This window comes from Ustilaginoidea virens, chromosome 7, assembly GCF_000687475.1.
Source record: "Ustilaginoidea virens chromosome 7, complete sequence".
Classification (NCBI taxonomy): Eukaryota; Fungi; Ascomycota; class Sordariomycetes; order Hypocreales; family Clavicipitaceae; genus Ustilaginoidea; species Ustilaginoidea virens.
In genome coordinates, this window is record NC_057322.1 from 318,991 (window position 1) to 343,783 (window position 24,793).

At 57.4% G+C, this 24,793-nt stretch overlaps 8 protein-coding genes across 8 annotated transcripts; 6 read left to right on the forward strand and 2 right to left on the reverse strand.

The window, feature by feature from the left end:
• Positions 1–246: 246 nt before the first annotated feature.
• UV8b_07711 (uncharacterized protein) lies at positions 247–2,148 on the reverse strand (the record flags this gene model as incomplete). The annotated part of the gene is made up of 5 exons (XM_043145208.1): positions 247–338; positions 412–425; positions 1,103–1,114; positions 1,188–2,032; positions 2,137–2,148. The coding sequence occupies 5 exons, from the start codon at positions 2,146–2,148 to the stop codon at positions 247–249; spliced, it is 975 nt and encodes a 324-aa protein (XP_043001143.1).
• Positions 2,149–3,392: 1,244 nt separating this feature from the next.
• Positions 3,393–4,270, forward strand: UV8b_07712 (uncharacterized protein; the record flags this gene model as incomplete). Its single annotated transcript, XM_043145209.1, has 2 exons — positions 3,393–3,568; positions 3,745–4,270. The coding sequence occupies 2 exons, from the start codon at positions 3,393–3,395 to the stop codon at positions 4,268–4,270; spliced, it is 702 nt and encodes a 233-aa protein (XP_043001144.1).
• Positions 4,271–5,223: 953 nt separating this feature from the next.
• UV8b_07713 (uncharacterized protein) lies at positions 5,224–6,156 on the forward strand (the record flags this gene model as incomplete). The annotated part of the gene is made up of 1 exon (XM_043145210.1): positions 5,224–6,156. The coding sequence occupies one exon, from the start codon at positions 5,224–5,226 to the stop codon at positions 6,154–6,156; it is 933 nt and encodes a 310-aa protein (XP_043001145.1).
• A 1,186-nt stretch (positions 6,157–7,342) lies between these two features.
• Positions 7,343–9,289, forward strand: UV8b_07714 (uncharacterized protein; the record flags this gene model as incomplete). Its single annotated transcript, XM_043145211.1, has 2 exons — positions 7,343–7,469; positions 7,530–9,289. 2 exons carry the CDS (start codon positions 7,343–7,345, stop codon positions 9,287–9,289), a joined length of 1,887 nt encoding a protein of 628 aa, XP_043001146.1.
• A 5,616-nt stretch (positions 9,290–14,905) lies between these two features.
• Positions 14,906–17,634, forward strand: UV8b_07715 (uncharacterized protein; the record flags this gene model as incomplete). Its single annotated transcript, XM_043145212.1, has 5 exons — positions 14,906–15,088; positions 15,201–15,890; positions 16,150–16,466; positions 16,525–16,881; positions 16,962–17,634. The coding sequence occupies 5 exons, from the start codon at positions 14,906–14,908 to the stop codon at positions 17,632–17,634; spliced, it is 2,220 nt and encodes a 739-aa protein (XP_043001147.1).
• An 801-nt stretch (positions 17,635–18,435) lies between these two features.
• On the forward strand, positions 18,436–19,501 carry UV8b_07716 (uncharacterized protein; the record flags this gene model as incomplete). The annotated part of the gene is made up of 5 exons (XM_043145213.1): positions 18,436–18,710; positions 18,809–18,836; positions 18,937–19,029; positions 19,117–19,315; positions 19,425–19,501. The coding sequence occupies 5 exons, from the start codon at positions 18,436–18,438 to the stop codon at positions 19,499–19,501; spliced, it is 672 nt and encodes a 223-aa protein (XP_043001148.1).
• Positions 19,502–20,079: 578 nt separating this feature from the next.
• On the forward strand, positions 20,080–20,762 carry UV8b_07717 (uncharacterized protein; the record flags this gene model as incomplete). The annotated part of the gene is made up of 4 exons (XM_043145214.1): positions 20,080–20,289; positions 20,369–20,386; positions 20,501–20,630; positions 20,716–20,762. The coding sequence occupies 4 exons, from the start codon at positions 20,080–20,082 to the stop codon at positions 20,760–20,762; spliced, it is 405 nt and encodes a 134-aa protein (XP_043001149.1).
• A 1,370-nt stretch (positions 20,763–22,132) lies between these two features.
• Positions 22,133–24,403, reverse strand: UV8b_07718 (uncharacterized protein; the record flags this gene model as incomplete). Its single annotated transcript, XM_043145215.1, has 3 exons — positions 22,133–23,689; positions 23,872–23,990; positions 24,307–24,403. The coding sequence occupies 3 exons, from the start codon at positions 24,401–24,403 to the stop codon at positions 22,133–22,135; spliced, it is 1,773 nt and encodes a 590-aa protein (XP_043001150.1).
• Between the last annotated feature and the right edge of the window lie 390 nt (positions 24,404–24,793).

A 24,793-nucleotide genomic window follows, 5' to 3' on the forward strand; every position in this document is an offset into this window, starting at 1 on the left:
TTTTCCGGTTTTCTGCTCTTATTCAGTGTATTTTTAAATCGACGGCTGGCTGCCGTGTGGCACCCGGGCCGGCAAGCTTTCTCTTCCGCGAGTGAAATAAAAAAAAAAAAAAAGGGGGGGGGGGGGGACGTAGGGGCCCGGCCGGGCCTTGTGCGTCGCCGGCAACCCCTGGAGGGAGGAATTAGACGTCGTGTGTTCGCGTCGAACGTCGAGCGTGCTCGCAGCCATGAGAGTGTAGCCAGAACCCTATGTCTGCTCTTCCCCCGGTGGCAAGTCACACCGATCCGGCTTCAGACGGTGGTTGGTTTTCGCAAACCGCTGCTTCTGGGAAGCCGTGCCTGCCCCGGTTGTCGTCAGATTTCCCTTCCCGTCATAGCGAGCCCCATTTCATCATAGCGCAGAAAAGCTTACCTTTGGGGTCGGCCCTGTACACAAATGTCCACATGTCCATCTGCCTGCTCCCGGCTTTGCGTCGCCAATGCAAACCAAACTCGCCCAAGCCGCCGCCATGACTGCATGACTGCGCTGGGTTCCTACACCCTCCCGGGGGAAAACCGCGGCTCGGACCCAGATCGACGACGACAAGAAGCGTCTTCGGGAGACGCTGGCCGACCAGATGGATCTGCCAAGCGGCGTCTCACCGGCCAGGCCCACGAGCAGAAAAAGCTCGTCGACCAGAGCGCCCAAGGGCCATTTGATACGCACGATGCAGGGATACACGGGCAAAGCGAGAACACGGTTGATGAGGTAGTCCGCCGGGAGAGGCGAGGGCCTGCTTGATGCTTGTCAGCAGAAGCTGCAGGCGTCGGGGGGGTGTCTTGTGCTGGACTATTTGCTCTTTTTTTTTTTCTTCTCTTCTTACATCTTATTTGCCAAGGTGGACAGTTGGGCGGACACGGGATCGGAAACGCATCTGGGAAAAGCAGAAAAAAATGTATTAAACGCCCGTTATCAAAGGGCAGTCCAACATGTACAATTTCACCAATCATCACCAAGCCGGAAAGGAGGCGGCATGATCGTAGTCCCCAGCCCTCATCAAGTGACTCTGCCACAGCTCCCTGGGCTACTGTCGCAAGTGCACCTCGACGGCGCGTTAACCCACCCGGTAAGACGACTAAGGACGATTTAGTCCCCTTGGAACCCAAAACAGCCGGATCGAGGGGGGGGGGGGGGGGGGGCAGACTCACTTGGCAATGTCGCTGGCGTAGCAGTGCGTCGCAATCCCGTCCTGCAAGAGCCCAGAGCTCGCAATAGACCCCGAGTTGTAGATCCTGGAGGCCCGGTAAAAGGCGGAAACGTCATCCCTGCCGGAACGGTTGATGCAGCCGGCCAAGCCGTCGCCCGCGTCGGTCCCCGCCGTCCCCTCGCTAATCATCTCTTGGATCGTCCCCGACGGACACGGATTCAGCGTGTGCCCGTTGTCGTTGCAGGTGCCGCGGCCGTTGTGGCACTGCATCAGCCCGGGATTCCGGACGCCGTTGTTTGTCGTCGGCGCGCGGACGCACCCGTGCGACTCCTGCATCACGACCGCGAGGATGAAGCGATGGTCGACGCCTGTCGCCGCCGCGGCCCTCTGGATCCCGTCCCAGATGTCGACGAGCTCGGCGCCGCTGTTGTTGGGCTGGGGGGGGTTCTGCCAGCCGCACGACTGGAGCATCTGGCTCTTGTAGTTGTCGAACATGTTTTCAAACGAGACCCAGCGGGACCGGTCGGGCCAGCCCTCCGAGACGGATCCCGTCCCCAGGTACGTGGTGTAGGAGTCGACGCCGCTGCCGACGCCGTCCCGGACGTTGGCTGCGTCGTGTGACGCCAGACGGGGGTTTTGGACGCGGCCTCCTCGCTGGTGCCGTCGCGTCCCCTTTGCCGCGACGGCAGAGGTGCGTTTTGCCGCCCTGAGCGGCGTCAAGTGGCCGCTGTTGGCTGCTTTCCTAGCCGAGAGGGCAGGGGCAGTGCTGCCGAGTGAGCTGGAGGGAGCCGCGGAGGGGGCACAAGGCACGGCCCATGCTGCGCCCAGAAGACATGCTGCGATAATCTTTTCACGTTAGCCGTCCGGTGGCTGCCGACTGCAAGGCCAACACTGCGCCCTCGTTCCCTCCCAACGCTCAACCACATGTTAAATGCCGGACAGCGACATACCTTGGTCGACATTGTTGGCATGCAGCTCGCATTTTTTTCTTTTTTTTTTTTTTTGCCCACACGACCAGCTGATACCGCCTCGGTCACCGACATTGTGCGACTGACGCACCATCCGGTAGGTATAAATAATCTCGGCATCACGGAGACGGCGACGTTGACGACACCCTCCCCCTCGTCGGAGGTTCCGAAGGCCAGACGACGGTTGCACCACGGACCGCGACAGGTCGCCACGGCCCCATGGCAGGCTATCCCAATGCCCGCCGCAGAGACAGCAGGCAAGCAAGCGAAGCAAGCGTCGAGTCGTGGCCGCGGCCATGTCGAGCGACAGCCCGCAGCGGAAGCGTTCTTGCATCGTGTCGGCTCCGGTTCCCATGCGTGCGTGGCCCAGTGTACATGCACCTGGGGCGGTGCTTGTCGCCCACACGCCCAAGCGGCAGCAACAGATGTCGGTGTTTGAATTTCAAATCCCGGCGCGTTCAGATGGCTCGTTTCGACGCCGCCAACCGCAACGGGGGCGCCGTTTGCCACCGCTGCGGCTGTTTCGCTCCGAGACGACGGCCAATTCCTCTGCAACTACCGGCCTTGCGCTGGCCGGCACGCTGGGAAAAACATGGCTCCTTGCTCATGGGGACGATGGCTGCTGGATGGCGGCGCGCGCCAAGTGTTGCTGAACCGGGACAAAACGTGTCCGGAGTTGGCCCCGTTGTCAACCAGGGCTTGCGAGGGCCCGATTCCACTTTGACCCTGGGGAGTATCCTCTCGAGGGCGACTGGGAGCCGAGGCGGCGGCTTGAGCTGTGACTTGGTCCGTTGGGCGGAATCGCCGGGGTTGTTCTGCTATTAGACTTTGGTCGCTCCCACGCCGGTTCCAATGCTGGTCCATGACTCCATGGCACGGTACTACTCGCCTCTGGTAACCGGGGATCAAGTAGCGCAAAAGTGTAGTCTCTGGAAGCCCTGCTCCTTGTCCATCCTGGTCGTCCCATTGGTGCACGCCGCACCATTTACCCAGACGGCGCCCATGCCTGTCTCTGTTCATGTGATCTTGTACCTTGTCCTGAACCACCATAGTGCCGTAGTACCTCACATTGCCCGAGGTATCAATCAATACACAGAAGCAGCCACCATACTCCACGACTCCCACGGCAGCTCGAAAGTTCCACCAGAGACAGGCTTCTCATCGAGCTTGTGCAAGATCGAAAATCAGGAACCCCCATCAAACCCGCCCCCAAGACAGCACCGACTCGTAAGGCGACGATGAAAATCCCCGTCCACGCAGAAGCCCATGAGCCAACCCGCATCGTCGCAAAGGGCCGGGCGCGCGCCCTCGCCAAGCAGTTCGCCTACTTCCTCCGCGGCAGCTACGGCGTCGGCGTCGGCGTCGGCAGCTCCGGGCCCGGCCTCGACGCGGTCGTCCGCCTCGTAACCGGCTAGTGCGCCTTGCCGAGTCTCTTCTGGGGCGCCGTTGCCGACGAGGGCTTATACTTTGCTGCTTCGGAGCCCAGCACGCCTGCGGATATGGCGCGGCGGAACGGGAATGGCCCCGGCCTGCTTGTCCGCGCGACAGGTTGTGCTGCTGAGTACGTGCCCCCCACGTCGAGCTGTGCAGCGCAGACGGCTCGCCGCGATGCGACTTTTGGCACGCGCCCGAGTGGCCGCGCATAACGGATGGCCACGAGCTGGGGAATCGCTCCGTCTGCATGCTCCATTCGTCTGGAACCACCAGCCGTCCCAAGGGTAACGACTACTCCTCCTCAGCGCAACCGCACCCCGCCAACTTGGTTGATTTTCAGCAAACGGAACTGCCTCGCAGGCGTTTGAGTCTCCCAGATGAACATGGTGGCAGAAGCGGCTCTGCCGGCGATGGGAAACCGGCCTCGTGTATGAAAAATGGCCCCGCGCCCGGCCGGCCCTTCCAGCGCCGAACCCTGGGCCATTCCCCCACGGCCCACACCGCCGGCGCCCAGGGCAACTTCGTCAACGCCATGGGCGATGGCGCCTGCGTCTACTGGAAGCCCAGGTTCGACTTTGACGACTTCCTCAAGCACTGCAGAGAGCTGGAAAACATGCTGAATGTGACCATGAGGCTCGGTTCTTTTTTTTATGCCATTATTCTCAACGGATGCGGTGACTGATGCTGAAGGAAAAGATACAAAAGCCTAGTAGCCGATGACGGAAACGACGTCCAGCCAGGCCAACCAGGCGACGCATGGGTCAAAGGCCAGGTCCCGTCATCACCAAGGGACACCACAACAACCCTGAAGTCACACGTAAAGGGACGACTAGCTATTCATCGTCGATCGGGAAAAGGTGCCCCCCTCCGTCCGTGTCGTCATGGTCAGAAACGGGAGGGTTGTACGGCTATGAACTCGTCAAGTACAAAGGAACGCAGGTTGCGCCCGCCAAACTGGAAGGCTTCTTGATTGCCCACCCTGCAGCCATGGACATGGCAGTGATGGGGCCATCTCGGAATGGACACGAGTTGCCCAGGGCATATGTGGTGCTGGCGCCACCTGCCAGGGGCGAGGTATTCGGGCGTGATATGATGGACCATGTCGGGAAGCAGGTCGACTCATGCAAGCAGTTGAGGGAAGGGGTGGTTTTTGCGGACGCGGTTCCGAGGATCCCCTCGGGCGAGATTCCTGGACGGCAGCTCGGGAATTTGCGGTGTATAAAATCTGCAGGTCAGGTTGCGAGGGCTGGCTGGTTGCTTGGTGCTGATTTGATTTTGCTCATCGTGCTGGCCCGGGTAAGGCGCCCGGCTGCTCTGAGGAAGACGACGCTGTTGCTGTTGGTCCCCGACTGGCCTGGCAATGATTCGATCGAGCAAAGACGGAGAACGGCTCATTGAAGTATTCTAGGTGGTTGGAAATGCGTATCTGGGCACGACGGGCTTTGGAATTTGATTTTCGTTTCATCCTAGGCCGAGTTCGGAGCTGCTGCCCTTCCGAAGCTGCGGCCCGCCCACCAGACACCCAATGAAAACTTGTGCTGCGCCGAGAAAAGCTGCGCCAAGAAAAGCCGCGCCACCGATCGGCCTTGCATCCACGCGTTTTCCTTTTCTTCCGCCAAACATCGTGGGCCAACCATGACCCCCATCAAGAACGTGTGTCTCGTCGGCGCAAACGGCACCGTCGGCTCCGTCATCGTCAAGGCCCTCGTCGACGCCGGCACCTTCCGCGTCTCTGTCCTCCGCCGGGCCAACTCCTCATCCCCAGTCCCCGCCGGCGTCAGCGAGGTGGCCGTGTCCCCCGCCCTGAACCTCGACGAGCTCACCCAAGCTCTCGCCGGCCAGGATGCGGTCATAGCGTCGTTCCCTCTTCACGACGTCTCCCAGCACATGCGACTCGCGGAGGCCGCCTACGCGGCCGACGTTGCCCGCTACATTCCCGCCGACTTTGGCTCCTGCGACGCCGCCGCCCCCCAGCCCCAGCACCACCTGCAGCTCTACCGGGACAAGACAGCCGTGCGGGCCAGGTGCGAGGCGCTTGCCGACGCGGCCGGCCCGGCCGGCAAGCCCTTCACATGGACGTCCATCGTCTGCGGCCACTTTTTCGACTTTGGCCTGCGCAGCGGCCTGCTGCATTTCGACCTCGACAAGCAGAGGGCGCAGATGCTGGACGGCGGCGGCATCAGGGCGTCGGCGAGCACGCTGGGCCGCGTGGCAGAGGCCGTGGTTCGCGTTCTGCAGCGCCCGCGGGTGACGGCCAACCGGGCCGTCTACGTGCAGAGCTTTTGCGCGACGCAGCTAGAGGTGCTGGCGTCGCTGGAGCGCGCCACGGCGACGAAGTGGCACACCGAGCAATTGGACTCCAACGCCTACCTGGAGCGCGAGAGCAGAAAGGTGGCCTCGGGCGATCGCAGGGCCGTCGAAGAGGTTGTGTTTGTTCTGGGGACTGTCGACGCCGACTGGACCCGGAAGGAAGGGTTTGCAATGGAGCTGCTGGGGTTGGAGGATGAGAATCTGGACGAGGTGGTTGCCAGGGTCGTGGCAGAGCACAAGGCGAGACGGCAGGCCTGACTTTCTCTTCTCGGCTGTTTGAGGAGGAGGAAACGACGGCTCGTGTACGGGAGTAGACTTGCGCTTGTCCAATCAAAGCACCTACGGCGTGACGACAGTTCAGAAGAGGTCAGATTGTTTGTTGCATGTGGCTTTCCTGCTCCGCGTGCCGTGTTGCAAGCCGCCAAAGTCACCACACCACATTCATGCCCATGACTTGCGCCAGCAGGCCCTCGGACAATCGCCAACCAAAGCTTGCGGTATTCAATCCGCCGCGTCTGCCCACGATTTGGATTGCATCTGAACTTGCCAGGATGCTTGAGCAGGCTCCAAGCGCGAAAAGTCTTGAGGGGCCGGCGGCATGTGCACCTGACGGGTACCCTAGACTCCTGAGCTTGTTCATCTATTTACGCGTCGGTGTCGGGGCCTGAAATGCCCATGATTGGGCGAATGTCCGAGATGCAACCCGCGCGGTCGGGGCTGTGCCGGTTGACAAACGTTAATGGCCCGATCGCGAGGCGCCTTTCTATCCGCAGCGCCCGGTCTGCTTGTCCGTTGGTGATGCAGTCTGGTGAAGTCGTGAGTCGCGCGGTCTGCAACGCGGAAGATGACATGCCATGTTTGAGACAGAAGCAGGACAATTGGGTCGCCCAAAATGAATCCAAGACACCACGTGCAAGGAGCCCACTAATGCCCAGCCTGACGCCGCTCTGGGGCGCGAAGCTTCCAAGTGTTGCACCAGCTGAAAGCCGCACTGGGAGAGCGCAGCGCCATTGGGCCAGGCCCTCGTGAGCCTGCGGCCTGTGGCCTCCAGTGAGACACGGGCCACGGCGGCTGGCAGAACAGCGCCCCTCTAGTGACGTAATCTGAGCCAGGCACTTTGGACCCTGACTGAGCAGCCCAGCCCAGCCCAGCCCGGCCCGGCCCAACACAGCAAACCGACATTTCCTCTGAACATTCATTGACCGCGCTGACTGAACACTGCCGACGTGTCGTGGCCAACTCCGTCTGTCCAGGACTTGACATCTTCATCCCCCCAGCCATAATCATAATAGTGGCTTGTTTCCCTCGCTTTCGCGGCCGGCGTCTCACGCTTTTCACACTCCTACCCGCTGCGCATCGTCAACCACCACCCTGTCGCCTTGTTCTTGCGCTCTTTTCAGCTCGCCCCTCTTCGCATCGATGCAGTCGTCGTCAGCCGGCGACGATGGAGGCGAGGTCATTGAGTGCCCTCAACAGACTCGCGGCGAACCCGCCACAGTATCCGGAGAAGCCACTGAATGACAGAAAGGACCCCCTCACGCTTTATTTTTCCAGAGTGCCCGGAACGAGAGGTAGGCAGTCTCGTTGGACCCCGAAGCTTCGCAAGCCGCCGCCCTCTAATCGCACGCCAGATGTTATTCTTTCGCCCTTCAGGCCTCAGGAGAAAAACGTCACGGGCCAAGACGTCAACTCGTCCTTGTACTATGCTCACCTGATGCTGCCAGAAGACTTGGCCGCCCCAGGGGATGAAAACACATGGCTCTCGAGCCCAGAAAGCGCCACTTTACCCCTGTCAATACCACGAAAACCTGTCCCCGACGCTGCCCGTCCCTCGACGCCCGAAAGCTTACCGAGTCCGTGTCCCCAGATTCAACATCAAACTCCAGCCGCCCCTTCGGACCCCACTCCATCTCGGAGCAACTTGCCCGTTGGCCACGATGGGGCTCCCGTAGGAAATCGTCCTCGCCCTCAAACACCTGAAGCTCTTGCGCTGCGAACAAGCCCTGTCGTGCTAGACAGCCCCTTGGACGCAAACGAAGCCCCTGAACGAATTTCTGCTGGGTTGCAAACAAAAATGCCCGCCAGGAAGCCCCTCGGCCCCCGAGCGATGGCGGCGTCTGCCGCTGCGCATGTACCCGGTGCTGGCTCGCCGACAGATGTCGACCAGGTCTCCTTCCCAGGCAATCTTGGCATGCCAATAGGAGAGGCCGTCGGGTCAAACGATCAGATCAAACAAATGCCACTCGCTTCGCCAACAAGACTTGAAGGCAGCCGTACGCAAAGTATTCCAATCCGACGAAAGCCTGTATACCAAACGCTTAGCCGATCTCCGTCTCCCCGGAAACACAGCATAGTTTCCATCAATGGAACTGGCACGCCATTTACCCTGGTCCTCATCCGGCGAGACCCCAGCTCCGGACTGCAGTGGAACGTCGGCAGGGTTTCTTCACGGCAAGTCGACCCAGCTGAGGACGGATCCGACCAAGCAGCTCAAACGGATTCGACATCCCCGCCGACGGCGATGCCTTTCCCACGCCGCCACCCTCCGATAGACATTGAGCTGGAGAATTCGGGCTATGCCAAATTCCGATTCACAACGGTCAACAAGAGCTCCCGAACCGAAGGCAGCGTGGAAAAAGCTCTCCAGTCTTTGGCGCGTGATGGTGCGAAGCAAGCTGTTGGCGTCTTCTCACGACAAGTGGCCATGGAATATTCCAAAAGCTTCGCTACGAATGTGCGAGAGACCATGCACCGCATCGGACATGCGAGCCGCACGCGGATCGATCGCTATCGCAGCGACAGCGTTGGGTCCACGCTATCGAACACGAGTGACGTGCCCGAGACGGCCGAGAGCATCGTGACGAGCGGCCCGCCCCCCGAAGGCATGAAAGCCCGCGGATACACGTTTGAGAGCCCATGGAACGACAAGTGCGAGTTTCGAACGGGCATGGCTGGTCGAAGCGTGATTTGCAGGCGCGTCCGGCACGAAGCAGGCAGCAGCGCCCAGAATCCCTTGGCATCGGACCAGGGGGGGTTGCCCGGTTTAAGGGGGGATTCCCAGCTCGTCAGCGAGCTGCGGTTCAACCTGCCGGGCGCGGACTTGTTCTCGGAGCACGCAAAGAATTCCAAGGAGCAGTGGAAGGGCAACTTTGGCAAGCTGTTCAACAGCGTGCACTACGGCGACTGCGACGACAGGGACGAGGACGAGGACAATGGCGGCGTCTCGCCTTTCAAGATGAATTTAGGGAGTGAGAAGGCCGGCGGCGGCAATCGCGGCAAAAGAGCCAAGCTGGCCAAGCTGATTATTTACGACGACGGTTTGCAGATGCTGGACCTGGTGGTGGCGGCGAATATCGGCATGTGGTGGGGGGCATGGGAGAAGACGTTTTAGAGCGAACATGGCCTGCGGCTGTCTTTTCTCTCTTATTTTTCCTTTTCTGGTACGTTGGTGGCATGGCGGTAAGGACAAGGGACATTGGCTTAGATGAGTCGTCTTGGCAATGGAACAGATACGACCGACGTATAGTATTTTGGTCCACGGCGGGGTTACAGCGAGCGAGCGATGCGGGTAGAAAACTAGCAAATGAAAGATGTTTGGGTCGTTGATCACGCTGCCTAAGAAGAAGAGTTTTTACTATGTACTTTGAACGGGGATGTCGTCCAGGCTTGACTGCCGGCTTGTGGCAAAGAGTGCAATTTGGGGAACAGCGAGGCTTTTGAGTTGATCAAGGAAAACTGAGGAGAGCGGAGAGTTCGTAGTAACTTGAGACGTTGAATTTGGCAATGAGCAGCAACATGAAGACGAGTTAAGCACCGAATAAAGAGGTTCCTAACTATGATTCACGTATCAATACGTGTGTCTTGGCTTAAAAAAATTAAAAAAAAAATATATAAGAAAAAAGAAAGGGGGGAGGAGGGGGGGGTTGGACGGGGATAGGAGAAGGAAAGGGGAAAAGAGACAAATACAAAGACAAAAAAGCGCACGTGTTCACATCCCGCGCTCTTATCCATGGAGAACCCCAACCGGCGTCGCGTCCAGTGCATACCGATCAGCCCAACACCTCTACGGATCTTCCATCTTGCAGCTCAGCCGTTCCAAGGGTGACACTCGCCCGAGACGCGCTCGATGCTCCCCACTGACTGGCCTGTATTTCGGTCGTTGGATGCGGAAACCCGAAACCCGTGCTTGCTGCCTTGCCGGAAGATTCTGCCCAAGCAGGCACTGCCCGACAGGGAATCAGACCAGGCGAGTCTGGAGGGTGCAGAGCTGCGGGACAGCGTCGCTTCGTATTCGAATCGCTGGCAGGATGCTTGTCGTGCGGCCGAGCATCCGGTTTTTGATTTCCGTGCTGGGGGGAAAGGGGGGGAAAGGGGGGGGAAAGGGGAAGGGGGGCGACTGGAAATGTTCGCGATGGCGACAGGCAGCGCAGAAACGGACATCGGCATCGACAAGGGCCTCGGGTCCGCGCGTCTTTGCCCTCAGTTGCAAGGTGTAGGTGGCGCGCTTGGCGGAATCACGGACGCACAGCGGCGGCGCCTGCCTACATGTAACAACACACTTCCTGCCCGGACGCTCCAGTGCAAAGCCACATGATGCCCGGCCCCATGTGGGCATTAACATTGAACATTAGTAGGTTTCTGCTCACCGCGCCAGGACTTTAGGCCGCAGGACTCTCGGGGGTAGCGAGCGCCATCCCCGTCAGAGCCCATCTGCTGAGCCAGATCTGCTGAGCCAGATCTGCTGAGCCAGCCGGGCTGCAAGGGGGCACGCGCTGCTGCAAGCCCAGACGTCCTCCAGACGTCCTATCCTAGCGCCGTGGCACGGGAGGGCGAGTCATCGTTTGCTTGGACACGGACCAGTCGTCTCGTAGCGTAGTCGTCGTCGGCCATCACCACCACCCACAAGCACAAGCCAGGGGGAAGGCGCAGCCGACAAGCCACTTTTTCTGTTTCTTTTTTTCCTTTTTCGATGTCGGGCCTCCTCCTTCCTCCCTTGGTCCTGGCGAGACAACCTGCGGCCTGCGTTGAGGAAACTACGCCGCACATGTAAGCAAGCCCCTGGGCACTTGAGAGTCGCGGGCCTTTTTTTTTCTTCTTTTTTTTTCTTCTTTTTTTTTCTCGTTTCACTAGGCCTACCTTGTCTGGGGGAAGCTATAAGCATCTACGGAATACTCCGCTCGCGGAGCACTTTCTCCTCGATTACAATTACGGTTACGGCTGCTTGTTCAGTCAAGGGCCTACATGTGGCCAGGGTCAAGACCCCCCTTGCTTGGTTTGGCTTGCCATTGGCGCCTTCGTACCTTGGATCGTGGAAAGCCGCGGCACAGCATGTCCGTGATCGAGCCCTGGAAGCTGGATACGTAGTCTCGGCAACGATTGCCGGCTCGCTCTTCTCTCTGGGGCATCAAGGGCAAGAACCGCTGGATGAAAAATCCAGACGGCATAGCCCTGACCAGCCGTTGCAGGTACGATGCCACCACAGTATTCACATTGCCCAAGTCTACCAGCGAGGTCCGTCCTGGCACCAGAGTCATGACGACACCAGAATCCTTCATGGCGTACGGACGTGCGTAGCCTACGTACGAATCGAGCACGACGGACCGCCTCCACGCACCTGCTGATCATCACGCCATCGTCAGATCGAGCTTCCGAAGCAAGGGCCTTTCCAAACAGCGTGCCGTTCCGCAAACCGCCCTGCTCCGACAACGACTTGCGCAAAACCGAAGCCGACGTTGACAATTTCAAAGGGCACCATCCGACTTGTTGCAGCCAGCCCCAGCACCACCCCCACGATGAGCTCACCATGAGCTACGCGTGACGGCTACGATGACGAGACAGAAAACACAGTACCATCTACCATCTACTCAAGACAGTCCTCCGGCAACGTAGACCGGCCTGACATCCCAATGACGTTCCATCACTCCAACTCCTTCGCTTGACCCGGTCGGCCTGCAGAGCGTAGCTTCGTCAACGACAACCGCCAACCTACCAGTCCTTTTGAAGTGACTGAGACGAATATGCATGGTTGCGGCAAACGACGACATGGAGGACTTGCTTTGGGCTCGCTTTTATTCAATTCAGGTAGTCCAAGCGCTGTGGCGCTGGATGCGACGAATCCCACAAGGACATGACAAATTCTTATTGCCCGGGTCCGGAGCATCTCGTGCTGGATCGGGCTCTCGAACAATCTTGGTGTGTTTCCCGTAATCTTTATTGGAGGAGATTTGCCTGGCACTTTGTAGAGCAGTTCCAGCAAGATCGCCATGGTGTCGTCATGCGTGCCACAGTGTGAATAGTGTGATGAAGCATCACTCGGCTACCTCCGTCGAACGGTAGGGCCGTTGACGGCATTGGGGAGTTGGGTTGCCATGTAAACTGGGGAATTATGAATCCAACAAGGGTCCCCCTTCTCTAGTATACAGAATAGGATAGGAGCTAAGCCATTGTGACCAAGACGTCGCGGGGACTTACGACCTAATACGGCTTGCGTCGCGATTACAATGTGCCCTTGGCAGCTTCCAGCTTGAGAGTTTGAAATCTTGATCGACCTGCTTGACGACGGGTCTGCCGTTTGAGACACGTTCGACCCTGGCTCTTTGTCTGAGAAAAGTCGACGCCGCAGTGCGTGAGCATGACACGCTCGACTTTGAAAGCTATGTATCGACTGATAACACTACAAAAAACTTTACCAGCGCTCCCTCTCCCCGAAGATGATGAGAAAATAAAATCGCAGATTCTGCACAATGAAAATCACCAACGAAGCCAAAATGATGCAAATTCACTCCTTTTATCCCTCCCTTGGTTGCTTACATCTCGCACAACTTTGACCATCTGTACCAGGGGAGGCAGGGGGGGTGGGGGCACTAGGGGCGCTGTCAGCCTTCAGCGTCTTCGATACTTGGAATGAACGGTTCGATAACGAGCACAAGACTCTGCATGGTCGTGGGTTATGCCTGCAAACTCTAGGTAGCCTTGTATTCCATCTCTGGTTTCAACTGACGAGGGCTCCACAGCGACGTCAGGTTATTTGAGACAAATAACCCTTGAGAGGCCGCGTGGGTAGCAGGTTTGCAGCGTCTCGAGATGGCCGAACGGGTCCTTTTTCCCCCCCTCAAATGTCGAGAATTGTGTCCAGCCCCCGAGTGCCAGTCGCAAGTCATGGGACAGGGTACTACTCTGCTCTGTGGCTCACCCAGGATTCAAAACTCATTGCTGCCAAAGAGTTCACAGTAAAGGTGCATCGTGTTTGGCCCACGAGACTCGTCCCGATCCTATCCATTCCGAGGCAGGCCGACGTTTACCAACAGCTTGCAAAAAAGCCAGTGTCAAGCCATCCGTGTTTCATTCTCGAGTCAGGCGCTCCAGAGGTTGGCCTTATTCCCGACAGAAACCTTGTTGCGCGCGAGAATCGTTGGCTCTTGGGGCCCGTCAAGCACAGGGGCGTGCTTTTGACTGCATCCGTAATGGGGCGCTGCACTCAACTGTCGGTCTGGACTCGGAGAAGAGCAGCGAGAAATGGGACGCCACCATTTGCAGACGGCTGGGGGGAACGAAACCGGCGATGGAATTCGATGATGGGAATTCGATGATGGGAACTCGATGATGGAATTCGATGATGGAATCCGATGATGGAATTCGACCCGATATAGAATGATGCGTTGAATATAAAGCCAGTCGAGGAAAACACCAATGAAACATGAGACTCCCGTCTCCTGGTTATTGGTGAGGGTGGGGCCAGCCTGGTCAGGTCCCGTGCAACGCGACTTTCGCTTTGCGGGGAGAGGACATGCGAAAAAACAAAAAGTGCATTAGGTGAGAGTGGATGGATTGCGCTTGCCCGTAGCAAGAAAAAATAATAACCCGACCATCCGACATGCATTAGTCTCGTTGAGGTAGGATGCCGCCTGGTACCTAGCTGATCCTTTCCTCTTCCGGATACTCCGTGGATCCCACCCGGGCGTGAATGTTGAATCGTCGGCTGATTCCAGCAAGTACCGGACGTGACGCCGAGAAAGCTCGGATAAATATTTAGGTAGGCAGGCAGGCCTTGCATGAGACGATGAAACCTGGCCACAGCCCATCCTGAAAAAGGAAATACAACTGGGCTAGTTTATACTCGGGTGTTTTTTGTTCACCATTTGGCTTTTTCTTCAGTCGCAAGTTGCACTATTTTACTATTTTCCCTCCAATGGGGGAGAGGCGGGGGGGGGGGGGGGGGGGGGGTCATTTACCTTACCTTGATATTTTAGGTTGGGTAGCCATAATGACGTGGGCAGACGTCAACTCAAGCGCGTGGGAAAGCCTGCCTCTCTATAATATAGCCACGCCAAGCAAGATGCCTTATCCTGGGTGCTGTCTAGGACCGCTTGGTACATGTAGTGAATTTTTGGGCATTGACGGGGAGAGTAAAGTACGTGGTTGACAGTGCCGAGCTCCAGGTGAATCATGAATCATGAATCGTGGGAAAGCACAGAAGACCTCTATAGTGGGCTTATAAGCGGCCTGGGGCGCTTGGGGAAGTCTGGTGCCAGCCGCGTCGGAAGCGCCTGTCCTCTGCGTGATGCCAGGCTCTGCGTGGTGCCCAGCGTGGTGTCCCGCGTGGTGCCCCGCGTGGTGCCCCGCGTGGTGCTCTCTCTGCCTTGGTCCAGCCTCTTATTAAATGCCTGGTCCTCCGAGTGCCAAGTGTGGCCCTTGGCCATTGGCTCGTTTTGTTATGGAGTCGATGCCAGACATGATGGAGGTCTCGACTTTCCACGGTTCCTTCCGATTAGTCTGTACGGGTTCCTTCCGATTCTGGAGACCCCCTCGAGACTAATAAAACATGTAATGACCTCTCTCGCAGAATGCCCCATCGTGCGCAATTTGCATCGCGCTGCCCATCGACGTACAGCAAAACACATGGCTAAACGTTCGCCACTCCTCGCGACACCTTCCCCCTCCTGTCCCCCTCGCTTCTCATGTAGCGCCGCAATCCCCTCCGCTTGACAAAACGTAGATTTCCCTCACCATGACATCTGCGTCGCCGCCGCCCGGCACTCGTGATTCTGAAGGGCAGATCCAGTCACGACTGCGCCAACTGGCACCGGCGCCCAAGAGGCGAGATGCTGCTAGCCCCCCTGAGAGCTCGTCGTCCAGCGTCGCTGGCCAGGTATCCATCGCTTGCGAAGCGTGTCGTAAACGCAAGGCCAAGGTGCGGTGACATACCATATGCTCGAGCCCTGCTGACCGGCCATCATTCGCTCAAACGGCTTCTTCCCCCAAAAGCCAGACATTTCGCCTGGGTTCCACGCTAACGCTCGCAGTGCGATGGAGGGCTGCCCAGTTGCTATTTCTGCCAGAAGCGAAGACTCGCCTGCGTCTATCGCGAGGCGCCCAAGGTGCAACTCAAGAAGATGCTGACCGAGCTGCAGAGATCCTCTGCCGCCCTGGACATTGTTCGCGCCATGCAGTCGCGGAATGACGGGGATGCCATGGAGATATTCAGGCGGATCCGCGAAGGCGTAGACCCTGATACCATTCTTCGCCAGCTACGTGCCGGGGACTTGCTCCTACAGCTCCATGTTGTCCCCGAGACTCGGTTGCGCTACGAATTTCCCCATCTCACCCAGCTGCCCGACCATCTGCAGAGTTTTGACAACCCATACCTCAAGTCACAGCTTTTCGAATGGACGTGGACCGACTCTGCCCCAGGCACCGTGGCAACATCATCACAAAGCAGCTCGGACGACCGCAACAGCAGCCAGGTTCAGTATCTAATACCATACAGAGCGGCGACCTTGATTGAGCCCACCATCGACCAGCTTCATCTTTCACAATGGACTACCGTGTCCAAGGACGATTCCCTCTTGAGAGACATCCTTAGAGCTTACTTCCTGTTTGAATATCCATACTTTTCTATTTTCCACAAGGACGTCTTTCTGGACGACATGTTGTCCGGACAGGGACCGAGCTGCTCTCCTTTGCTGGTGAACGCCGTTCTCGCATCAGGTTGCGTACGTTGTTCCCTACCACAACCCACCCCCCCCCCCCCCCCCCCCTTCTTTCTCTAACCTCGAACCGTTCAACAATTTTGTGCTGCATGTAGGCCATGCCGATCACCATAACCATCTTGGCCCTCCCTGCTTCTTATCCCACAAGTACTGCCTTTTTTTTTTTCTTTTATCTATCCATCTATTTATTTGATTTTTTTTTTTTTTTGGGCGTGGTATCGTGCACTGACGAGACTTTTTTTTTTTTTACCTCTTTCTGCAGCACTGTCTTGAGTCGATTCCGGACCGGTCGGAAAGCTGGAACCCACGGAACCTTACCTCCAGGTTTACCAAGGAAGCCAAGAGGCTGTGGGAACAAGATGTCTCAGAAGAAACCCTACTGACAAAGTTGCAAGCATCTGTGTTGATTCATGCGCTGCATATCTCTTCCGGCCTCGACAAAATTGGCAGCGAGTACCTTCTCCAGGCTGTTACAATTGCCTTTCATCTTGAACTATTTGAGTCTCCTGATTGTGTGCCGGATCTCAAACTACAGCACGCTCGCGATTTTACAGCATGGTGTTTCTTTTGGTGGCAGAGGTGAGAAACAGCATGCTAGAAGGATCTGACACAAGATCTGACGACATTTTCCATCTAGTGTGGTGTGTTACGCGTACAGACAGTTCCCACTTTTCAGAAACCCTCCAAAATCGCTTCTGCCAGATCCGTTTGAAAAACCAGCTTGGTACGGCGAGATACTGGTCAGGTATCCGCTAAGCCCACTTCTCGTGCCGCTGCAAAACCCACAAACGCAAAAGGCTCGATTGCAACTCGGCATCCTAATCAACCGGGCATGCCTCAAACTCTTCCCAGATGATTCAGAAGGCAACACTCCACCCTACAACCGCCGGGCCGTGGTGCTGGATCTGATTACTGGCTTTGAATCATGGCACTCTGCGCTCCCAGAAGCTCTTGGTCCGCAAAACATTGTATTTCCATCGCAATTTAGAGTCCAGTGAGTTTGCTGTTAAGTTTTACAGAACCTATTCAAAGGTGGAAGTGCGTTCTCTGGCAAGCTTACTTGGGCAAATTTAGTCTACATTATTTCAATATTCTCTCAGAACTGTACCTAGTTCTGTCCGCCGAAGCGGAAGCGGACCACACTCCTCCCCAGGGCCGGCGTCCTAAGCCAATAGGACTGACATATGCAGAAGCATGCTATGAAACCCTTCTACGGCTTTACTTTTTACGGCACAGCTTCGCAATTCCAGACATCATGTTGGCGCAGTTTCTGACTATATTCGCAATGACTGCAGTCCATCATCTAGACGCAATTCGGAACGCGAACGCGGCAGATGATTCTCACTCTAACGACACGTCTTCAGCGATGCCACCAGCTCGGGATCTCAATTCGCTTAGGTCCGCAATCGCCCTGGCTGGAAAGGGTCTTAGTGACCAGGGTCGAAGCTATTATCTTGCCCAGACAATGTCTTATATTCTTATAAGCCGTTTGCAGCCGGAGGATGCAAGCCTTGTGCGCACATCTGCGGGAGTGAAGCAGGAAGATGACCTGTCACGCCAAATGAGGGCTCTTTACATACAGAGCCAGTATCCTATTGAAACGACGCATATCATGTCTTTTAGAGGTAGAAAGTGCATGGATAAACTGGTAAAGGAGTATGCGGAGGTGACTATTGATGAAGGCGATTCGGCGGAGGCGCCTGACCCGAATCCAGGAGATGGCGATTCTCCTATTAAATCGGAATAATATCCGAGAAGACGCCGCGCGCGTGGTGGTCATGGTTTAATGTTTCATCTAGAAGAAGGATCTTTTTTTTCTTTTTAAATCAAAGCTTAGCAAGCATGAATTACGTTTTACTTCCAAGGCTGCATGAATCTTGGTCGTAAATTGTGAACGTAGCGGATATAAAGAGCGGAGTGCCTACATAATACACGGCAGACTAATATCACGAGCCGTATTACTGAATTTCAGATGCTATCAGTGCTTCTTCCGTATCCGAGCAATCCACTACCACCCTGTATTTGCGCCTTTTGCCATGTTGGGCCGGCCGGCGGTTCAAGTCGTATGGGAACTCGATACAACATGGCGATGCAACGCAGACGGGTGGCCGCGTCGGCCAACAAGACTTTGAAAACTGCATCAAGACCTGAGGCAGGAGATTAATAAAAGCCAGTTTTCTATGTTAATAGTAAGCCAATAGAAAAAAAAGATCATTAGTCTTTGTACTGGCTTCATACTATCGGATACCAAAGGCAAAGATTCCACGCCGAGTCCGAGCCCGACACGTGCCGCTGCACGTGCACCCAGCTGGCCCAATCACGTCCCAGACAATGTAATATCCCGCGAGCTCGCCCCCAGCCAAAGAAGTCTCGAGGATTAAATCTCATAACCTCATCTCAGCAGCCCCCCCCCAACTGCCGCCGGCTCCCCCCTTCCAAAGCCCGCAAGGCCACCCCCTCGAACTTGTCGTACCCGCCGCCAGTCTAGGACGTCGAAAAACGAGCCAAAAAAAAAAAAAAAAATCCACACAGAGCCAGGTATAAAAATATGCGGTCGCCAGCTCTGCCGACTTTTGCGGGCGGGCTCGCACGACGACAGCTGTCCTCGGCTCCGAGAGCCGCCCCCGTGGCCAGCAGCCTGGTCGCCCGGACGCGAGGCTACGCCACGCCCAACGGACCGCCGCCCGCGAACTTCCGAACGAGCAGGCGCGTCGAGTGGCCCTGGGACAAGGAGCGCACGTCGGACCGGCTGGGCAGGTACTTTCTCCTGACGGAGATGGCGCGCGGGATGTACGTCCTGATGGAGCAGTTCTTCAGGCCGCCGTACGTTCATCATCATCCCACATCTGGTTGCTGCCGCTCGCGCGTGCGAAGCGGGGAACGGGGGAGGGCAGAAGGCCGAGAGCTGACCGCAAAGGCAGATATACCATCTACTATCCGTTTGAAAAGGTAACGTCTGCACACATTGCCTCCCGCGGGGAAGGGTGGGGGGTGAAGTAGCTGCTTGCTGGGGCTGCGGCGGTAGCTGACGGGGGAAAAATCGCTGCAGGGTCCCATCTCGCCCCGGTTCCGCGGGGAGCACGCCCTGAGACGGTATCCCTCGGGCGAAGAGCGATGTATTGCCTGCAAGCTGTGCGAAGCGGTACGTGCGGAAGCCCCCCCCCGTCGAGATGCCATTTGCGCGCGTCGTTGTGAGGCAAGTTTCTGACCTTGGTGGCTCTGCTTGCAGATCTGCCCGGCCCAGGCTATTACTATCGAAGCCGAGGAGCGTGCCGACGGCTCCCGGCGGACGACCCGCTACGACATCGACATGACCAAGTGCATCTACTGCGGATTCTGCCAGGAATCCTGCCCTGTCGACGCGATTGTGGAGAGCCCCAACGCCGAGTATGCCACCGAGACGCGAGAGGAGCTGCTGTACAACAAGGGTGGGTCGCGAACTGCCCTTTCTTTCGAAACTCTCCTTTTCTTATTCTTCCTTCCGTTTTTGGCTTCCCCCCCTTCTTTCCAGAGGCTAATGAGCGTGCCGGGCTGCAGAGAAGCTGCTGGCCAACGGAGACAAGTGGGAGCCGGAGCTGGCGGCTGCCATTCGCGCCGATGCTCCGTACCGATAGGCACCGTATCCCCATGCTGGCGTCCCGTGGCTCGCACGGCTCTTGCCGATGGGCCCTTTGTATTCAATGTATAGTGCGTGCGGTGGGAACATGGGTGGGAAACATCGGGGGAAAATGAGAGGCTCTTCGCTGTACATGGCGTGGCTAAAAGACCAGGCTGTTTTTTGTTGCCATCTGACCCGGTTGCCGTGTCGCCCTGCACTCTGCGCCAAAGCCGTGCCGGCGACCCGAGTTTGCCAACCCCAAGCCTTTGCGCCCGTCGTTTCAGCAGAGGCGTGAGCAGCAGCAGCAGCAGCTAAACAATGCCACCTCACCCGTCAGTCCATGTTGACCTCCATCCAAACCGTAATCTCGCCGACCAGATCCCCCCCACCAATCACACCTCCGCAACGCGGAACCCGCCAACCCACCCGCCGCATCACGTGACCCCGTTCTCCGATCCAACCCCCAACCTCCCTCCTCCCATGGCCAAGCAGCAGACGATGCAAAAAAAAAAAAAAAAACCCCCCCAAACGACGCGAGAACCTTCCTTCACACCAGCCGAACCCTGCATCCCGACGCGCTCTCCCCCCGCAAACATGTTCCGCACGGCGCTCCTCCGCTCCGCCCGCGCTGCCTCGCGGCCTACCCTCCTCCGCCCGTCGGCTGCGCGCCTCGCCATCGCCCTCGCCCCCCCGTCCAAGATGCACCCGCTCCTCCCCCCTGCGAGAATGTACAGCGCCGCCGCCGCCCTCAGCAAGGACGAGGTGCAAGGCCGCATCATGAGCCTGCTCCAGGGCTTCGACAAGGTGAGTCCCCTGCTGCTGCTGCTGCCTAGTGCCGCCGCCCGAGAAACAAGGCGGCGTGGCTAACCTCGCCGGGCCGCAGGTCAACGACACCGCCAACGTAGGTTCTCCCCCATCCCCCCCTTTTTTTTTTCTCTCCCCCGGACGGATGATTTTTCTCCCCCCCGGGCTGCTGGTGCTGGTGCTGGGGCTGACGCGCGGGGGGTTTGGGCAGATCAAGCCGGCTGCGCATTTCGCCAACGACCTCGGCCTGGATTCCCTCGACACGGTCGAGGTCGTCATGGCGATTGAGGAGGAGTTTAGCATCGAGATCCCCGACAAGGACGCCGACGCTATCCACTCTGGTGGGTTGATTTCTCCCCTAGCTGCTGCTGCGGCTGCTGCGGCTGCTGCAGGCCGGCGAGGGGTCTTGTTGCTGACGCTGCGTAGTGGACAAGGCGGTCGAGTATATCCTTTCCCAGCCGGATGCTCATTGACGGGACGGCGCGGGGACGGCACACGTGTACGATTCAAGGCTGGCTGGGGCAAGATGGGTTGCTGGAGAGTTCGGGTGTGTGCAGGACGGGGCGGAGAAGAAGAGATTGCGAATACGTGGCTTGCGCGAGACGAGACGTGATTCCGGTGGCGGGGCCGCGGCGTCGCCTCGTGGCCGTCACACATGGAAAGTAAAGTCGTGCTAGACAGGAACTCGGTATCTGCAGCTCTGGTTCATTACATCACCCTCTTGGGCATCATGAATGGAAAAAGCCCAAGCCATGCAGGGCAGAAACTCGCCATCTAGCAGCTCAGATTCATCGCGTCACATCACCTCTGGGCCATCACACGTGGAATAGTAAAGCCGTGCAGGACAGAAACTCCACAGTCTACAGCAGCTCACGAGGCCGTCGCACCACCCCATCCGGGCCGCAACGCAAGCAAAAAAAAAAAGAAAGACCAGACGTTCACGTTCAATTACCGCGGCTCCGGCCGGCCCGTCGGCCCATCGGCCCACGCAACCGTCGCTGGCTGCACCCATCTGAACCGTTTGAAACCCAGCCCCGTCTCCCCATGTCCCGATTATACACAGAAATGCTCCATCAAGATCCAAGCACGCAACTTGCGCAAGGCGGCGCCGAAGAGCTGGCAAAAGGACGCAAAACAAGGACCGAAGAGGGAAAAAGACAAGGAAAAGAAAGAAAAGAAGAGAGATGAAAAGAGAAAAGAGAAAAGAGAAAAGAGAAAAAGAAGAGAGATGAAAAGAGACAAGAGAAAAGAGAAAAAAGAAAAGAGCGCAAATAGAAAGGGAAAAAAGATGGAAAGAAGAAGAATAAAACTAGAAAACAAAAAGAACCAAGATAAAAGTGCTGAAGCAGCCTGCCACGCCCCGTTTCCAAAACTAGAAAAAATAATCGGATATAGTTTTGAGCACCGTGGTATAAGCCTTGCCGTGATTTTTTGTGTCCGTCCCTGCTTTTCCTCTGGCGGTCCAGCAACGCGCCCGTCCGTGCAACATGTTTTGTTTTTGTTCGAGATAAAAGCCCCTTGCCGCCCAGCTTGTGCCATGTCGATATCGAGTCAGAAATGAGAAGCAAGAGACAAAGGAAAACGAGCGCAAATAAATCAGAAAGTAAAGCGAAGCAATCTATGCCATGATATGCCGGGTCTCTCGAGCCTCTTCTTCCACCCACACACACCCACACCCACACCCACACACATGTCTTATCTACCTCTATTATTCTTTTTTTTATTCTTTTTTTTGTTCTTTCCTTCTTTTTCTTTTTTTTGTTTCTTGGCAATGGTAGCATGTAGCGTCAACGAGAGGAGCCTAGCAGCGTGCTGCTGTGGAGCACATCATTCTCATCCTCGTTCATCGTCGGTTGACGGGCACCGAGTCCCTCGACTCTTTGACCGCGCTGTTTGGGGCGCCTTTGTTGCCGACGGCATTGGCGTAGTTGCTCAAGCCCCCAATGTTGAGGCCGGCCGAAATTCTTTTGCGCATCCTTGCGCTCGGCGCATCGTCTTCCTCTTCCATGCTGAACACAAAGGCCGGGTCCTCCTCGTCAATGGGAGTGGTGAACCGACCCGTGAGAGACGAGCTGATGCTGCCACCGGAAACGTGCCGGTCCATCCCTCGGTCTCTGCCAATCGGGGCGAGGCTGCTTGAAGGGAGTCGCGCTGGCGTGGGATGAAGATGGGGGCTGGAGCCGGCGCCGGACCCAGATCCACTGAAACCCTCGTCGAGTCTGCTGCGCTGCAGCTGTTGCGAAAGAACCGACATGGAATCGCTGGTCGAGCGCCCTGCCGAAGGGCGGCTGCTGGAGCCCGAGCTCTTGCAGTCATCGCCCATTTCCTGGGCGAGCGTGGACTTGCGCAGGGGACTCCCTACGTGCCCAAAGGCCGATCCAGCATTGCGAGCCGCCTTGGCCGCGTCCTCTTCTTCCTTTTGGCGTTGGAAAAGCGATCCCCAGCGGCTTGGACTGGTCCCGATGGGGCTGCCATATTTCGGGAAGCCGTCCACAACAGGGTCTTCTGCTCGCATGGAACCTCGTCTAGCCTTTTCTGCCGGGGTCAGCAGTTCCTGCAGGTTTTGGGGGACGTAGTTCTCGGGCAGGTTGTCGTCGTCAAAGGCAAACTCGGCCTCCCAGTCTCTGTCCACCGACGAGGTCTTGGGCATGCTCGAGCTCAGCATGCGGGGTTTTGCGTAGCCCCGGGACGAATGCATAGTTCGCTTCCCGAAATATTCGTCCCAAATCGCAGGCTGAGAATTGGGAGGGCTACTGGCCGTCGGTGTAGCCAGGTGCTCCGAGGGGCCGAATGCGGAGGTGTGCAGCAGCTTGAGCGTCTCCGACGTCCTAGAATCCTTGGCGTTGTTCAGGGACGGGGTGGGAGACTCGAGGCCGAATTTTGAGGGCACCGACGACGGCCATGGCGCAGCGGGAAAGCGAGCAGCGTTGGAGATGCCGTTGGAGTCGAAAGACGCGGGTAAGGGAGCATCGAGAATAGACAGGCCCTTGCCGTTTACGGGTGAAAGGCCAAACCCGAGGCGGTTGGCGTCATTATTGTCTCGTGGCGAGCCGTAATTGGAGTGTGTATAAGGTGATTCGATGGTGATGAGACCGTTATCGAGGCTTGGCTGGTGGCCGAGGTGGTGGGAGGGACTTGGAAGTTGGCGATCGTCGCCTGAGAAGGCAGCGGAGTAGCCGGGCTGATCCACGCCGTAGAATGATTTTGTGAGAGCGCTGGCAGATGACTGCTGGTAGATGCTGAGGGCTGGTAAAGGCGGCGAGGCAGGACTGGGAGAGGGCCGACCGGAGAGATTGATGGAAGTCGTGCCTATCGTGACGCCGTTTTTGCCGTAGTTTATTCGGCGACCGTCGGGCAGAATGTGGATATTGGCGCATTTGGGTCCGAACTTGCAATTGCCCTAGGTAGAAAAATACGTGTCAGGCCAGAGTCTTGTGTGTGTGTGTGTGTGTGTGTGTGTGTGTGTGTGTGTGATTTGTCATTGCAGGATCGCGTTCATCGCAAACCGCTAGGCAACGTCTGCTCTGGAGTCGGCAGATAAATCAAAGCAAAGAGGCATGGTCGCGACTCGTGCAAACGCACCTTGGCAAAATACTTGCAAATGGTTTCAGAAGCGGCTCCGAGGTCATGGCTGAACGGGCAGGCATTGCCTGCTTGACAGGCGCCTTGACGGAAGAACTTGCACGGGACGTGAGAGGTATCTATATTTCAAAACGGACACCGAAAGAAGCAGGGTTAGCCAATCCGTCGTTGGATCCGGGGAGCTTGGCGGCTCGGAAATCTCGGCGACCGAAGCCGGGCAAAAGGGGCCATGATGATGTATATTGTAGCATTTGTTGGTTGTGCCGGTTGTCGGATGGTGATGATGATGGTTGGTGGGGGCGGGACTCGTCGTCGCAGCGCAGCACAACGAGGGGAAGATGGGCCAAAAAAAAAAAAATTGGAAAAAAAAGGAAAAAGCAGGCGCACGCAGCATTCCGGCATGTCACTTGAGGAAGGGGAATCAAACAAACTTACTTGGAGGGCTCCGTGGCATCATGCTGGCGGAGTTGTTGGATGCAGCATTGCTGGGAATGTTGAGGCTGCCGCTTCGGACGTGACGATGCTCAGGCATTGCGGCCGAGGGAATTGAATGTCTCGTGTACGGTGGTCGCCTCTGGCCTGGAGAGAGAAGAGGAGGCGGAGGGAAGCCAAAACCGGTTGGAGGATGAGAGGCGAGGCTAGGCGTAGGCGTAGGCGTAGGCGAGACGGTGAAGAGAGGGGACATGGTCGACAGACGATCCATCTTTGGAGCTTGGAGGGCTGGCGCGGGGTTGGCCTGGAGTTGGCCTGGAGCTGTTGTCGCCTGGCCTGGCGCTTGGCTGGCGCTTGGCTAGCACCTGGCTGGCGCCTGGCTGGCACTGGCCCCAGCCTGGAGCTAGAGGGGCCCGCCGGGAGGTCTTGGCCTGGCTGGGGCTTGTCAGGTGGGCTCCCTGGTGGGCTCCAGGTCTGGTCAACTGGTTTG